We start from the raw sequence: 18,023 nt of genomic DNA, 5'->3' as shown, positions 1-18,023 counted from the left end.
TTCAAAGAACGAATACAAAAAGATTGGAGAGGACGAAGATCTTGGTGTAGTTAGCAATAACAATAAAATTGTTAATCAGCATATGGAGGCATCAATGTCTAGTGACAATTCGTTATGTAGTGTAACTGATCATTCCTCCAGTGATCATAGTAGACATAATATTGTAACTCGCAGTGGTCGTCATGTTAGAGTTCCTAAGCGATTTGAGGATTTTGCACTATCTTAATGAAAAGGGGAGATGTCATGGAGGAAGGAATATAAAGGAGGGAATGAGAGTTCAAATAAGTGATCCCGCGCCAAAATGCGTGAAAGCAATAAAAGGTGCTTCAATATGGCTGCCGCTTCAGTGGCGTATCTTAATAGTATTCATAAGGGGCCCCACTACTCAAATATTTTTTTTAGAATAAATTCACATCAAAGTTTGAATTTTTGCTATATAATTGTCGCGAGATCTTTGGAATAACATTTAAGGAGATAATATTATAAAGAAAAAACATTAGCCAAGAATAATAAAATCATTATATAAAATTATAAATGACTGGTAGTTACGCTAAGGTTTTGGGGATAGGGTGAGATTAAAGAATAACAGACGAATTTGTATATGTTGTAATTCTAGAAGCTCGATTTTTTTTATCAATCCAATCAATGCATATCATTACTTGGTCTTAGTACCAGTAATCATAGAAATGTTGCCTCAATGCCAGTCATTTTTGGGTTAGCGGTAGGTCTTAAAATAATTTTATTAAAAGGCAGTAAGAGAACTGTACTTTAAAATTTGTATAATAATTAATATTAATTTACAAATATGTACTAGATAATATGTTTCTGTAGCTTACCAGAGAGAGATAAGATGGACTTACCGAGCTGTGCGTGCTGAGTGATCTTGGCCTGGAGGTGATGGCTAGGGTGCTCCTGGAGAAAGCACTCGGAAGGGGGTGCACTGTCGCGGGTTATAGCGGTTCCAGAATAGCGGGTTCAGCAATAGCGGGTACAACAATGGCGGGAATAACGATAGCGGGAATAATTAGTAGAGAGTTTGCGCCTTGTATTTCTACGTTATAATTATAATCAACATAACCTACAAATATAGTGTAACGTTTGAGTTTTGAAAAGTGTTTGCGCTGTAGTGCGTGCTGGTACGGTATGGTATAATTGACGTATGACAGATCCATTTGTTAGGTTAGGTTAAATACAGTCATTTGGAGATGGCTTAAGGTACAACATAACTGTACCAATTACTGACAGCTTAAAAATACTTAGAAAACTACACTGGATTGAAAATTTGAGTTTTGTATCAGTGAAGAAATTATGGATATTTTGGTGTGGGGTGAAGATGATAATGAAAATGAGTATTCTGCCCTATTAACGTTTATTTACATATGTATGTTAGCGGACGACTGACTACACCACGTTACTTGTTGGCGCGCGGGAACCGACTGACTCTTCTTCCCTCCAAGGGCTTGCGGTCCACTTGAAAGTTTACCGCCACAGATATCATCCAGGATCTTCTACTCTATGGGGATACCGACAGTATCAGCGACTATTTCTTCTACAAATCCCTGGAGAAAGTTTTAGCAGAGAAAAGGCAAGTATATACGCGTGTTCCTTTTGATATTGACAAGGTAGAAATCGGTAATTTTAAATACCTTTACCGGTTTGACAAGGAAGATTTGTAAAACTGCACAGAGCTCTACAACTGCCACATCGATTCGAAACAGAAGACAGACATATCATTGGGGGTTTGTAAAACATAAGCAATAATATATTCCCTACTAATCATATTTATTTTTTTCAGGAGTGGAAGGTTTGTGCCTTTTGCTTCGGAGATTTGCCTACCCAAATAGGTTGAAAGAACTGCAAAATGAATTTGGTTTGCAATACTCGAGTCTCAGTAAACTAGTGAAATTGATTTGTCATTTTGTTTATATGAGGTAGAGCAAATTGCTGCTGAACTTTGAAGAAAATAAGTGGCTGACGACTGATTTTTTGAAAGAACTGGCACTGCTGGTGCACGAGAAAGGTGCTCCGCTAACAAATTGTATTGGATTCATAGATGGAACAGCTTGATCCACCTGCCGACTAACTAGAATGCAGAAGGAGCTATATAGTGGCCACAAAAGAGTGCACTGCCTCAAGTTTCAAGCTATAACTTTACCCAATGGTTTAATATTACATTTAAGCCAGCCATATCCTGGCACACGTCATGATTCCTTCATTTTAAAAGACACACATATACTGCAACAATTAAGATTGTATTGTCCAACATTTTGGCTCTATGGTGACGAAGGCTATCCATTAAAATCCCAGTTGATAAGACCATACTCGAATACCAGATTAACTGAGCAGCAGCAGCTGTTTAATAAGAAAATGTCAAGAGTAAGACAATGTGTGGAATGGAGCTTCGGTAAAATTGTGCAACAATTCGCCTTCGTCGATTTTAAAAAAAATCAGAAGCTTCTGCTGCAGCCTGTGGGCAAATATTACTTCGCAGCAACTTTGTTAACCAACGTCCATTCCTGCATTTACGGTAGCTTAACTTCAAAATACTTTAATATTGACACTCCTGATTTGTTTGAGTATTTTCAATGAACTCTATATTACTGTGGTTTCAAATAAACAGCTTCGACCAAATATGAAGTTTTATTACAAAGTTACTTAAAAAATTAATTCAAGGATTTTTTTTTAGAACACCAGAATTTAAAACGGCCTCAAGAAGCTTGATAATAGTATCATTTCTTTGATTATCACTTTGCTTTTCTTTATATTGCTGCTGCCACTTCCTTTCTTCGAATTCCAACTTTGCTTTTTTGTAGGCAATCTCGTCTTGCTGGAGTTTGATGGTATCACCATGTTGCCGTTCTCTTAAACGCAATTCTTCTTTTCTAAGTTCATTCTCAACTCTTGTTTTGTCTGACAAGTACAAGAAAACTCCATTACCTTGGGAAGTAGATGAATTTCTAGTTTTCACTGCTTGTGTGGTATGTTTTTTCTTGACACCTTTAGCTCTAGGCGCATTAGGACAATTATTATTGGTAGATTCAGTATCATCCTGAAACTCAGCGTCATTGCTGTTAATATAGTGCGGTCCATAATCAGTGTTATCACTATCATCAACATCAGTTAATTCTATTATGATATTTTCTGAAAAGGAACTATTATTCTCTATTGTCTGCAAAGCAGCTTCCCTAATGGCCTTGGCTGCAGCCACATCATAATTTTTTTTTCATAGTTGCTTCTTTCCGAGGACGTCCAGGTTTGTTGGTTTTCTTCTCAGCTTCTAAATTTACAATAGACTCGTAATTGTACCACACTGTCAACAACGTCCTCATAGCATCTCCCCACTCTGTGTGCAAACGCTCCTTTCCACTCTCAGTAGCCTCTTCTGAATCATATTTTTTGTATTTAACTACTTGTTCCAGTATGTGCTCTTTCAATAATCTCAAACTGCAACTTTTGAATCTGAAATGTCAATAAACAATTCGCAAAACATTCCTGGTTTGGTTTTAACTTTACCTACATACCTATCACTGTCATAGCACAAAACAAAATGTAAGTTTTTCCACAACTGTTCTTCTGTTGCAAAATCCCCCTCACATAAAAAATTGAACAGCTCCTTTATGCGTTTTATTCTTTCGGCCTCGCTAAACCGAAACCTGCTTTTCTTTCCACTAGAAGTTGAAGGGGTGCATGGATCTTGTGAATATCTTTGCTGTGATTCCTGCGTCTGCAATGACGTCGCAGATTTGGGAATCGGTGGCAAGGACATCTGATTATTATCACGCTCCCAAAGGTCCCGTGAACACATTATTATTTTTTAAATGTAGGAAAACGAGGAAAACCAACACGGACCGCTGTCACATCGGCTGTCACTGTCAGAATAATCAGGCCAGCAACGGTCAGATATTATAACCGGAGATTTTTGATTGGCCACGCTATTTTCAAAAATAGTGTAAGAAATTCACATTTACGGTATGCTTATACCACCTCGTTATGATTATAACCATAAGGGGAGTTTTTATAAGCGAATAATTGTTTAGCGCAAACTCTCTAATATGGCGGGTACTGTCCTGGCCGGTACGACTACGACGACTCGAAAACGCGTCCAGTTCACTCGACTGGTTGCTACACAAGCGGACACCAAAAGAAAAAGGGCCGCAATAGGTCGGCCACCAGTGTAGCGAGGGTTGCGGGCGGAGTACTGCACCAAACGATAAAATTAAACTAAATAATAAATAAGTGTTGAGTTGGGGACGAGACATTCCGCCCATCAAAAAAAAAAACAAAAAGGTTTTTTTTTACTGCAAAGTTGCAGGGAGTGGACAAAGTTTGGCCACTGGGCGCTTTAGGACTCCACCGGCGGTTTTCAAGGTGACAACCCAAACTATGCCATCTTGTCCGGGATGCAGAAGTAGGACTCGGGCTAGACGCCACTGCAGAGGGGGTATCAACTCGTTTTTAATAAGGACAAGGGATCCGACCGCGATAGAATTAGGTCTCTCGGCAGACCATTTCTACCGCTGATACAATGTATGGAGATATTCGGCACTCCATCGCGACCAAATACATTTGACAAAGCTTTGAACTAGCTGCCAGCGAGTTAAGCGGTTCACCGGCACGTCTGCAAGGTCCGGTTTGGGAGTGCAATTAAAGGGGCCAACGTAAGAAAATGGACGGGAGTCAGTGCGGTCAAGTCGTTTGGGTCGCTGCTTACAGGATGAAGCGGAAGGGAATTCAGCATTACTTCGACCTGAGAGACTAAAGTTAAGAGCTCTTCGTAGGTTAAGATTTGGTGGCCTATGACACGGACTAGGTGGGTCTTTACCGATTTGACGCCGGCATCCCACAAACCACCAAAGTGTGGAGCTGATGGCGGATTGAAATGCCAATGAATCTGTTCCGACTGTACAGCTTCGTGCATATATTGATCTAATTGTCTGTGGGCACTAATAAAATTAGTACCGCAATCGGAATTGATATGCTGGCATCTCCCTCGCCGCTCAAGAAAGCGTCGTAACGCCGCTAGGAAGGCGTCGGCGGTTAAATCTGAGGCGAGCTCCAAATGTAGAGCTTTCGTCGCAAAACATATGAATAGACATAAATACGCTTTTAGCGTTTTAGCACCGCGCGTTTTGGCCATGGTAATAGAAAAGGGTCCGGCGTAGTCCACCCCAACTCGTAGAAAGGGTTTAATTTGAGAAAACCGAGAAGGAGGCAAATCCCCCATGCGTGGTGGAGTGGATACCGGTTGGGTACGGAAACATCTTAGACACTTTGACAGCACCCGTCTTATCGCGCGTTTGGCGGACATAATCCAAAATTGATTACCGAGAAGGTAATGAACCGTCTGATCTCCAGCATGGAGATATTTGCAATGCGTGTATTCTATGAGCATAGAGGTGAAACGATGCCCAGACGGTAACATTCTGTTATTAATTTATTAACTTTGGATAAGAAATGAATTTATTTGGATAACAAAAAGCGCCTGTAAAATTAAAATAGGCGTTACAAAAAGAATACATTCGGTTTCATTTAACATACATTAATACAATACATAAGTTGTGCATACCTTTTGTTATTTAATAAACACTATCAGACCGAACATTTTGTCTGCTCGACGGTCGAGATGAAAAAAAAAGGACGTCGCACAATACGGCGTTTGACACAAGCCCTTCTTTTCCCCTTCTCTTCTTGCCAGTTCTGACAGTACCAACTTAACTTATAGCTCTTACATTCTACCCTAACATGGCCTAGTCTGATTTCACCATTGAAGGTCGCTTTACAAAATAATTAATACTCAACACATTCCGATGAAGTGATATACGGGGGGGCGCTTTTAGTAGGTCTAGTCATTCCACGGAAAAATCGGCGTACATAACAAAGAATGCGAATAATTTTCGGCAGAGATGAGTGCGTATTGACTAAGTCGTCCAATAAAGAGGTGCTCACTATCGCATACACGATTGCGTGCGTTCTTCGTCCTGAATGGAGACAGGGACAGAAGGCGTCATATTATTGAAGGGCGTGCCGTACTTCAAAAAGGGGGGTCCCGCCCACCATAGGGAACTAACCAGTAACTCCTGAGGGTATGCCCCTCTAGATCAGCTGGATTCTGACCGGAAGGAACATAGTACGACGAGGAGGGCAGATGCTCTTGAATAAACGAGACGCGATTGGAGACAAATGTCTTCCAAGGATGCGGCGAAGATTTGATCCAAGCTAGAACTATCTGGGAGTCTGTCCAAGCACATAGGCGATTAAAAGGAATTTTGTCTTTGTAAATTCGGCAAACCAGATTGAGGAGCCGTGTTAGCAATACTGCGGCACAAAGTTCCAGCCTTGGAATCGTAATCTTCTTGAGCGGTGCTACTTTGGATTTAGCACAAACAAACTGCGTGCGTGGTTCAAGTGAGGCGAACCTAAAAAACCAAATAAACTACGGCGGCATAGCCCTTCTCGGCGCTGTCAGCGAAACCATGAATTTCACACGAGAGGAAATTATCGCAAAGAAGGCGGCGCGGTAACGAAAAATCGTTTAGAACGGAAATATCCCTAGCGAAGATATTCCAAGCGCGTAAAATATCATTCGGCGGAGCGTCGTCCCAAGCTAGCTTGCGAGTCCAGATGCGTTGAATTAAATGTTTCATGAAAAAAGTAAGCGGATTCAATATGCCAAGAGGATCAAAAATGCGTGCGAGACTGGATAAAAGATGGCGTTTAGTGCACTTGCCTCACTTGTGAAACCTGGTGCACCATTCACTGAAGAATACCATACAGACAAAGTTTTTGGGTGTGGAAGACAGTCAATGAATTGTTATCTTATAAAAGAAAAAGCCTTTGGGGAGTAGAAATGTGTTGTAACGACAAATTTTCTTATTTCTGGCCCATATTGATTTGGCAATAGTTTGTTGTTAATTTTAGCCCACATTCTGCTCAACAGTTCTGTATTTTCCTGAAATTTATTAACATCCACACTGTTGTTTTCATAATAATTGATTTTCTTCCTTAAACTTGAAACAGCATCTTTCAGATTGCAAATTTTGCGTTGCTGTTTTGCGGTTCTACGTTTTAACGTTTTAATAGTGCTTTGTTGTTGTGACACTAATGTCTTCAGGTTGTTAATTTGTTGTTTCAGTAAAACGTTTGCACATGTCTTTGTTGCTAAATTTTCAAGTCTCTTTGTAATTTCAAAAACGTTATTAGACAATTGATTTTCTATATTCTGTTGAGGCTCTACCGAAGGTGCGTCGCAAACTTCTGTGTGATGCGTTTCATTGCCTCTAAAGGTCACTACATTGGTAATCTAAAATAAATATATGTATTAATTGTTATATTATGCAGCATGTGAGTGTATTTAATACCTTTTCTACATAAGTATAAGAAATAGTTAGTACTGAATGTGGCTTTAAAACAACTTTCTGGGCTGATGTTCTATCAAAACACTTCTCTTCAAAATGAAATGAACACAGGAAAAAGTTGTTGACAGACATAGAATTCCCTAGGTGAAGATAAAGGAACACGTATGATACCCCTTGGACAGGCCATAATCTTTATACTAGTCGGCCATGCTGAGTTGAAGTTCGGAAATTTATTTGTTATCCATTTACATAATTTGTGAAAAATGGAACTTGAAAATGATTTTGATGCTTTCGAAGATGATTTAGAGGTGGTTGAACTAGTGGAAGTGGGTATACCGCGTCAAATATATATAAGGAGTGATTATTTTCATGAACTCTCCGAACTAAAATTGGTTCAAAGGTTTCGACTGACAAAATAGACTGTTTTGAATTTATTAATTCAAATCGAGGGGCAGCTGGAGTTTCCTACAGATAAGTAAATATATACTTTTTATTTACAATCTTAATCTTTTTTAGAAATGACGCTTTATCTCCGATTAATCAATTATTAACCACACTGCGGTTTTATTCAACCGGAGGACATTTCTCATTGATTGCTGATTATATAGGCATTCATACCTCAAGTGCCTCCAGAATTATTCAAAGAGTATCACGAGTCATTGCTTCAAAATATAATGATTATGTGAAGACAAACAATTTTTATAATATAGCGAGGTTTCCCAGAATAATTGGCGCTCTAGATTGTGCTCATGTAAAAATTGAGTCACCAGGTACTACAAAAAAGAAGGAAAAATTGAATTACTTCACTTTTGTTAATACTTTTAGGTGGAGAAAGTGCAGAAGTTTTTAGAAATAGGAAAGACTACTTTTCTATTAATGTTCAGGCAATATGTAATGGAAATTTAGAATTTTGCAATGTGGATTGAATGAAGGACTGGGTGCAAACGAAAATATTGCTGGGCAGCTGCAAAGAAATTTTATCAATAATTTTTTTGGACAATTATAATTATTAAAATAATAAAAAAGCTTAATAAATCATTTTTATGAATAAAACTATTTTGAATTTATTTGGGAAAAGGTGGGACAATTTCGTTTAAATTTTTACAATTTTTTAATTTGTTTAAATATTCTAATTTTATTTGAATATCTAATTCAAGACTTTTTTTCGTTTTTTAAGTTGATTTTTTTCGGCATTTTGAATAGTTTGGTTATCATCTTCAACCTAGATGGAAAACAAAATCAAGTAATTATTTGAATTTGTAAAAAAATGTCTACCTACCCTGCTACTGGAGGCAACAGCTGAAAAAGCCGTTATTGGTTTGGTGCCTGTCTGATGATGAGTATCAACCTGAATTGATGTATTGATTAGTTTGCAGGAAAAAAATGGTAAAACAAACTTACTTTCGCGTTTTCGGAATCATCCTGACTGAAAGGTAACATTACATTAATAGTACTCATGTCACTTTTATTTTAAGAAGGAGGGTATTCTTAGAAAGATGTAATCTTCATCATCACCACCGTGATCATGATTAATATGATGATTTTCATCATTCTCCTCCTGATTGTAAGATTTATCGTCCCCAAAATGGTCCGTCAATCCATAAACAGAATATTTGTTCATTGTCGCCAAAAATAATTCAATATTTGGGTCTTCTTTTTTCTTTTCTGAAGGTTCCCCGCCTGTTTTTCTTTTGTAAATTTTGTTGTTTGCAACCTCTTTCCGCGCCTCCTTTTTTTTATTAGTATAAAATTTTTGGAGGCATGCAAATGACCTGACAAAGCCTCCAGGAGACGAAGAATTAAATTTCCGTGTTCTTTCCTCCCAACCATTTGGTTTATCGCGATTGGAAACGGCGTCTTTTTTTTTAATTTCTATAATGTCCCTTTCTTCATGAACCAAAGTTAAGAGCAATGTTTTCTCTTCTGGGGTAGTTAGGAGACCTTTGCTTTTGTTTCTTATTAGGAAGATGTTTATCCATTTATAAATAATAAGAAAAATATGTATATGAAACCGTTTGTATAAAAAATTAATAAAAACATCGGGACAGTTGAATATTTCAAAAACTGTTTTTTTCTAAAGTATTTAAATTCAAGAAAATTACAGTTTCAACTTCAACTACTGCAACTCTGCATGAGCACTTTCAAATTGACAAATTTTCGTTTGAATAGACAAACTTTGACTGAACAGGGCTTCAATGAAGCTACTACCACCCCAATTTGCAACCCCACTCTTTACTACACCCCTTTGAGGAATTCCGACACTTTTTCCTTCTGAGAAACTGATAATTAAGCCTCCGAAATCGGCCGCTTATCAGAAGGACCTGAGCCGGGTTTAACGGTTCGTGCAACGGTCATTCCAGTTTAAGGGACTCTTAAGGGTTAAGCAAGGCTTAAGTAATGCTGGTGCAACTGGCCATTAGTTAAGTAGAGTTTAGGCCGTGACGGTGGAAGAACTCCACAGTTTAAGAAGTAGTTACTTTTAAGAATGGCTTAGGTAAGCAATGCAAATGGGCATTATTAATTATAATTGTCCAACAAAATTATTGATAAAATTTCTTCGCAGCTGCCTAGCAATATTTTCGTTTGCACCCAGTCCTTCAGCAACTCCTGGATATTTACTTAATATTTGTTAATTCATTATTATTAATTTCTTCTGGTAAAGGAGGATCAACTTCACCCATTCTCCTAGCAATATTGTGTAAAACTGCACAAGCAATTATTACAGGCAGAGTTGTTTCCAATTTTAATGCCATATGCAAGAACTGAAAATCTTTTCTACACACCTATTGTTAACACATGTCTTTCTGTCATTATTAATAACAAATACAAAAAAACAAGTCCACAGACATATACAACTTAATGTGAACTAATATCACAGAACTAATATCGCCCAAAAATTGTGATTATGATTGTTGTGATTAAAAAATCGACTGTCATATTTTGGGGATTTTCACGATCTAAATTATTATACATACTAGCTGACCCCGTGAACTTCGTTTCACCTACAATTTAATTTTGAATCTGCAAAACCGAATGCTTTGAAATCTTGCAAATGTTTTAAACATATGACAAGCATAATAAATTTTTATTCAAAATATATTTACTTAACCCCTCCAAAAAATTGATGACGTCAGCCCAAAATTTTGCCAAATGAATCCTATCTTAAATGACCAAAATAGGATGAGACTATACTTGTGATTTATCATTCCATTCATATATACATCCAATTTTACGCAAATGTGTGCCTACAAAGAAAAAACCTGCCAGTAATTATCCAGTTTGGTACAATAGAAATATAATTAATCTGATCAAACAAAAATATAAATTTTGGCTGCAATTTAAGAAAACGAACTGTGTAATTGCTCATGAAAATTTCAAAGCACTGAGAAGGGACATAAAAAACTTGTTAAAGATGCTTATTTGATATACATGCGTAATGTCTCAGCTAATGTTAAAAACGATCCGAAAAGATTTTGGGGATTCATCAAGGCCAAAAACAACATTTCATCTGTTCCTACTACGATGTCTTATAAAGAAAATGCTTTAGACGGCCCCCAGAACATTGTGGAAACCTTTGCAGATTTCTTTAAAACAGTTTTTAACATCTCTAATTCTGTTCAAAATTATGATTACAATAGTTCAAATGATCCAAGTATCGACTACCTCAATATAGAGAACTTCGATGAAGAAATTGTATTCAAAGCTATGCGTAAATTGAAACCAACTATGACTGCAGGACCGGACTTAATACCATCATTCTTAGTGAAACATTGTGCGACAATTTTGGCAAAACCGGTGACAATATTATTTAACATAATCTTGCGTACATCCACATTTCCTGATGTGGGGAAGCAGTCGAGGATTACTCCTATTTATAAAAATGGCGATAGATCTAATGTTACCAATTATCGACCCATAACAATAATTAACAATCTGGCAAAAGTTTTTGAACATGTCCTTCATATTTTAATCTATCCACATGTTTCGAATATGATCACAGATAGTCAGCATGGTTTTGTGAAAGGTAGGTCTATGGTGACTAATTTGGTGCTGAAGACACAATATTTATCTGAGGTGTTAGACGAACAGGGTCAGGTGGACTGTATTTATACTGATTTTTCCAGGGCGTTTGACCGTATAGATCATCGCCTTATGTTGATTAAACTAAAATATTTTGGTTTCTCAGATCATTTGATAACTTTAATAAATTCTTACCTCTTGGGTAGAACTCAGTATGTCTTTTTGAATGGTTATCGGTCTAAATGAACAACTTTCAGGTATGAACAACTTTCAGGTGTGCCTCAAGGCTCGGTTCTTGGGCCTTTATTGTCTAATATGTTTATTAATGACATAACTTTACATTTAACAGCGAAGTGCCTAATTTATGCTGATGATCTAAAAATTTTCCATCAAATTCGAAATTGGAGTGACTGCCTTGATCTTCAACGTAATCTGGATACATTAAGTGACTGGTCTGTAAGTAATAATCTTCCACTAAACTATAGTAAGTGTTATGTCATGACTTATTCAAGAAAGCAAAATACTTACTATCGATTTTGATTATTCCATAGCTAGTAACGTTTTGGAAAGACTACACCATATAAAAGATTTAGGAGTTACATTTGACCTAAAGTTGAATTTCATACAGCATATTGAATGTATCGTTGCGTCGGCATACAAATCTCTTGGCTTTATCATTCGCAACTCCAAAGGAATAGAGGTAATAGATTCGTTGAAGATGTTATATTTTAGTTTTGTTCATTCTAGAACTAATATGTTAAAATCTTCGCCATTGTATCTGGCAATTATGAACTATTTGAATGTAGAAGAAACCATTGACATATTTTGTTGCAAACCAGGTGATATTAAAAAAAAACTCCAAACTCTATCTTAATTATCTATTTAGTTCTTTCTATGTGTTTGGGTTTTCTTTGTTTGTTTTATTTATTTCATTAAATTTGTTTTCTTTTTGGTAGTTGTGGATCTCGGTAAATGGGTTACATACCTGTTGAGTTCCCGTATTTCAATAACATTAATAATAATAATAATAATCAATGCATATCATTACTTGGTCTTAGTACCCGTAATGATAGAAGTCTTGCCTGAATGCCGGTCATTTCCGGGTCAGTGGTGGGTCTTATTAATAATATTTTTTACTACTAAGATGGCCCCTTGAGAACACAGCTACTTTTTAAGGAAAACACCCCGATTTTCAAGGGTTAACAGAAAAGCAGAAAAATCGTGAAGACTCCCGTTTTTAAGATATATTTTAAAATTAACATTTTTTAAAGAATTTGCCCGAGTTTTCGAACTCACCCTTTTTTTAAAAAGTCAAAATTCGGACAAAGTCCTCATGAGTGAAGCGAATTTTAAGAAATATATCCTGTTTTATCAACCGTGAATACGGTTTCGGCCAAGAAAAGTTACCATTTAAAAACACTTAAAATTCGTCTTTTAACCCTGTTTTTTCTGTTGGGAGCATTTCAGCATATATGAATACGGTTTTGGCCATGCAAGTTCGAACAAGCCCTCATGAGCAAACCGAATTCACCGTCCTGTGAAATTTTATAAGGATGACGACTTTAAAAGAAAATTGATGTAAAAACTGTATTTGTTAAAGTTGCTTCATTACCTACCTGCGAACTTCTTCAAGTCCCCCAATAAAAAATGTTTTTTTTTTTTATTTTTAAATGCGACTGAGTTAAAGGTGAAATTACTTACGTTTTTAGACATTTTATCTTTTGTTTTCAAGTACTTAATAGATAAATAACAACAACATTAATTCATCCATTTATTTATTTGATATTCCTTTGTAATATGTATCACATTTCTATACTTAGGTACTTTTCAAAGTTCTTTTTCGGGACTCGATGTCCACTCTGCAGAACTGTAAAAAGAAAATTAAAAGTGAATTGGTTGCTTTAACATACATACATTCTGCTCCAAAAGTAATCTTTTAATGCTCCTGTTTCAAAAAATAAATCCATCTCAAAAAGTTCATGAATAATCAAAGAAATTTTTGACCCTCTATCAATTGCCTGGTTTCTTAATATGATGTAAGTGTGTCCATATATAGTCACTTCATTATTTTGTACGAAAATAGTAGCTTGGCGCCTGCCAAGAGGGCCCTCAACTGTTACGTTGTAATTCATTTTTCGTTTCTTCATTAACAGTAACTGAAATAGCCTCAGTTCATTTAGAAGGCTGGTTTTTACACCGAAACGTTTTTCTTCCATTTTTTGCTATCTGTAATTGATAAACAGCCGATATACTGAAAAGATTAGGTAGAAAAAAAATAGATCCCTAGATCGCTATATTTATAATAACGTGAGTGCAAACAAAATACTATTTAAAATATTACGCACTTACGCTTAAATAAAATCAAGAACTGTATCGTATTTAAAATAGAGATTAACTCGAAGTAAACAAAGTTTTATACAATTTGGGAGGTTATGACCGGCTCTTAGCCAATAACCCTGCGATTGCAGTAACACGTGTCCTCATATAACCATGGAAATTTGACATATATTTTTTTGTTTAGCAGTTTCTTATATTGAATCAGGTATAGAAACTACATAGAACGAAGAGTCCCTGGCGCAAGATTAAATTCTTCGTAAACTCCAAAAATAAAATTTGTATGGATTGATAAAAAGGGGTGAAAGATTAAATTCTTTGTAAACCTAAAAAAACTTTTTTGATCAGTCCAAGGTTCGAATCCATATCCGGGAATTATTTTTTTCACTAAATATAAATGACTAACACTGATAGTAAAATGCCCACAAAGCCTGGCAAAGCGTCCCCAAAGGGGACTAGTGCTTCGCATGCTGAAATAATTGACGCTATTTTAAAAAATCGTAAAATAATAAAAAACAGGATCCATTTAAAGCAATTTAAAGATCATTTAACAAAGGAAGAAATTAAAAAACTACAGAAGCCTATAACTGACAAACTTGATAATATTACTGAATTAGCTTCGCTCATTCATAATTCGGGCGAAGCGAATTTGGACAAAAACAATGTTTTAGCAATCGAGGAAAATGTATCAAAGAACGGTCCGCAGGCTAAAGGCAAAACCGAAGGCGATGATGTAAACGGCTCCGCAGGCGAATCAGATCAATTATTATCATTACCGAAATCACCTTCTGTGCATACCGCAATAAGTTTAGATCCGGATAAAGATTTAAATTTTGATGTTATTGAAAAAAAATTTAAATTTGAAAAACCTTCACATTTATTATCGTTAGACATTAGAAATCGAAATGCAAAAATTGATACAACGATACCCGAAATATCAACTAAATTAAAATCATTAAATGCACACATTACAAACGCAAAGAAATCACAAGAGCAAGAAAAAATTGATAATTTACAATATGTGTATTCACAGTTGAAAAAATATAAACGTGCTTTAGAAGATATTCGAAAAATTCCTTTCTATGAAAGACAGCAAACAGGAAGCAGTATTTTTTCAGATCCGAATGAAATGGTAGAACGTCTTGATCTATTAATAGCGTCAAAAAATGCTGGAAATGATTCAATTGAAGTATATAATGAATGCGTAGAAATACTTGATAAATTGTTTAAAATGAAACTTATAAAAAAGTCAGATCACAAAAAGATATTCACGACACTTGGCATGCTTTTTTAAACTGAATAAATGAGCCTAATACACATCAGATCTAAAGAAAATGATTTTGAAATAAGTTATTCTGAAAATCCTATTAATTTATCCGGATTAAAAGGTGAAATTGCTTTAAAAACAGCAAGTCTCTGGTATAGTTGGGATAACATTACTGAAGAGTATAAAAATAATGAAATAAAATACAGGTCGTCCCTAAAGGGACTAGTGCAGCGCATGTCTAAAGACCCTCGTGAGCATAAACAGAATGAAATTAGAAAAGATGGGGTTCGGGTTGAACAGGATTGGAAAATATTAAAATTACCAAACGGCCTGTACGATGAAAATGAATTAAATAATTATATCCAAGAATATTTTGGAACGTTTGAAACACCCCCGTTTTATTTTGATGTAAATTATGCAACTAATCGTTTTATGCTAATTATACGCGACATAGATTGTGAAATTGACTTTCCCCACGGAAAGATTCATGAGCTTTTAGGATTTGATAAAAAAATATATAAACAAGGAATAAACTATGCAACAAAAATTGGTAATATCACCAAAGATATTGATCAAATTTTGATTCACTGTTCCTTAATTTCATCTAGTTATCAAAACAATCTTAAAAGTGATGTTATATACGCTTTTACTCCAAATATTTCACCTAGATCTTTAATTAATATTGAACCAACGCATCCAAAATATTTACCAATTAATCGTACGGATTATATATTTCATATTCGCATTTCTGTTACAAATCAGCTAAATCAATTGATAAATTTTAATGGAGAGTGCTTAAATTTTGTTCTAGATATTCAGTAATTGTCTTCGCCTTTGGGGACGTCTTACCTGATTCTTTCTTGTAGAATAAATGGTACTTGTCGTTCATAGAAAACAATTATTTCCGAAACAATATGGGTTTGGTCTTAAATATCACAGAGATATTAGAGGTGGAAATATTTTTCAATCTATAAAAAAATTTGCTATACCAGCATTAGGTTTCTTATATCGCAATATACTAAAACCTTTTTGGAAAAATAATAAAGAGGATATCATTCAAGGTGTAACTTTAGGGCTTAAAAATATAGCGTCTACATACGTAAAATCACCGCCGTTTTCTACATATAAAGAGGAAATTATAAATCCCATTCTAAACAAAATGAAAGAAAAATCGTTGAATGAACATTTACGAGGTGATGGAATAAAAAAGGGTCTCATGAGCAAACCGAATCGATTGACTAAAAATCTGCTGAAGGTTGAGGATTAATTACCGTTTAAGTGAACTTTTTCTAGGTATTTCTCTCTGGGAAAATAATTAAAATTACTGACAAATTCCTCTTCACGTATATTTATTTCTTTTTCATTTATTTTATCAGCCTTATATAAATGCAATAACTGTCTATAAAATTTATAAATCAACTTATATTCTTCAATTCTTTCTGATATTTTTAATCTCTTATCTAATATTTCTATAACCCCTGCACCAAGAGATAAACAAACTAGTGGAGGAAGGGCTAACGAAGACAATCCCGATGCACTAAATAATAATTTACTAATAGATAATCCGAATCCAATTTTATAAAAATATATGTAACTTTTTCTGTATACATACAAGCGTTTTTGTAGATATTTTTCCATTTATAACATACAAATATTCTGAATCAAAGATTCATCATGAAGGCATAGCCGAATATTGAAATAGCTCATGAGTGGACTATGTCCACGAATTTTTTCTCATTGAAACTACACGGTATCTGTTTAAAAGAATATAATATATCATAAAAATATTTGCCTCTGTTTACATTAATTATTACGTATATGCAGTAATGGCCACATAAAACAGACGAATTCATTTGCAATTGTGTGTTGTTCCACGCAATATTTTTTCCGCTACTTAATAAATATGTTTTATTTTTTTCTGGTGGAGAAATACCAAAACTGTCAAAATATAAAATATTTCTTAAATATGGTTTGTTTACATAACATACCCAGTGTGAGCCGTAACGATTAGAGGGTTGAAAATTAATTATGCCTGATTCATCTTTTCTAATTTTTTTGGTAACATGTCAATTGCAAAAACACCTCGAAAATTTCGCGTAGCTTCATGATTTTTCTCATTTTTCGTAATATCAGATATTTCTATATTACTTAAGCCGTATTTCCTATCAATTTTATTCCTTGTCCATATGTCTCCGACTTGTTGGGATTCTTCGTTTTTTTTTTTATTCTTTTTTAAACCATCTCCGAAGGCTTTTTGTGCTAATTTAGTACCTGCATATCCGGCTGCACCTAATCCCAATGCTTTGGCTGCAGCTATTGCTGCAGGAATTAAAGCAGGTAAAAATCCACCTATCTGTGTTGGAGAAAATTTGATATCACAGTATTTCTTCTTGTCTTTTTTACATTTTTTAATTTCATCAATCTGTTTTTCTCTCAATTTAATTGTTTTATTAGCTCTTTCTGTTAAATCGAATCTTATATTACAATCTATTCTTTTATCTTTGCAACTTTGGAGTTTTTTATTTGATTAGGTGATAAATATACTTTATAATCAGTCATTTATTTAATTAAAAACTAAGCGAAGCGTAAGGCAGGCTACTTCATTTCCAAGTAAATCTTTTCATCTATGATATTCATATTTGAAATTCTTTGAGATTCAACTACAGCATATATATTGTAATTAATATTTTGATAATCTTTTAATGTCCAATTAACTTCTAGTTCAGACGATTTTGTTTTACTAAACAAATTTTCATCATTTTCTTTTGTTACATCAAAAGCAACAACTAAATATCGGTTACAAAAATCTTTATAGCTAACACACGTACCTTCATCCAAATCTTTTTTATAATTACATGAAAGGAATGCGGCATACAAACGTTGTAAATCCTCATTATTCACCAGATATTCATAAGTAGGATGTTGCGTACCATTGATTTTAATATTTATTCTTTCTAAATTCATATTATCAAAAATCATCATTGTCTTGGCAAAATTATCATTTCGGTCAGCTCTAGAAAAAACTATAAAAACTCTAGATATTTTAT

The 18,023-nt window shown here is 35.0% G+C and overlaps 3 protein-coding genes across 3 annotated transcripts in view; 2 read left to right on the top strand and 1 right to left on the bottom strand.

Moving 5' to 3' along the window:
• The window catches only part of LOC135129704 (mothers against decapentaplegic homolog 3-like), a 164,353-nt gene that overhangs the window by 117,791 nt on the left and 28,539 nt on the right, over positions 1 to 18,023 (top strand). The window lies entirely within an intron of this gene.
• On the bottom strand, positions 4,607 to 5,422 carry LOC135129423 (uncharacterized). Its single transcript, XM_064056574.1, has one exon. It carries the CDS (start codon positions 5,420 to 5,422, stop codon positions 4,607 to 4,609), a length of 816 nt encoding a protein of 271 aa, XP_063912644.1.
• Positions 10,785 to 12,916, top strand: LOC135129422 (uncharacterized). Its single transcript, XM_064056573.1, has 2 exons — positions 10,785 to 11,379; positions 12,843 to 12,916. Exons 1-2 carry the CDS (start codon positions 10,785 to 10,787, stop codon positions 12,914 to 12,916), a joined length of 669 nt encoding a protein of 222 aa, XP_063912643.1.

The sequence above is a fragment of the Zophobas morio genome, unplaced genomic scaffold (assembly GCF_036711695.1).
Source record: "Zophobas morio isolate AGI-343-1 ecotype UQ-CSIRO unplaced genomic scaffold, CSIRO_AGI_Zmor_V1 ptg000016l, whole genome shotgun sequence".
NCBI lineage: Eukaryota > Metazoa > Arthropoda > Insecta > Coleoptera > Tenebrionidae > Zophobas > Zophobas morio.
This window is presented reverse-complemented; position numbering and strand designations above follow the sequence as displayed.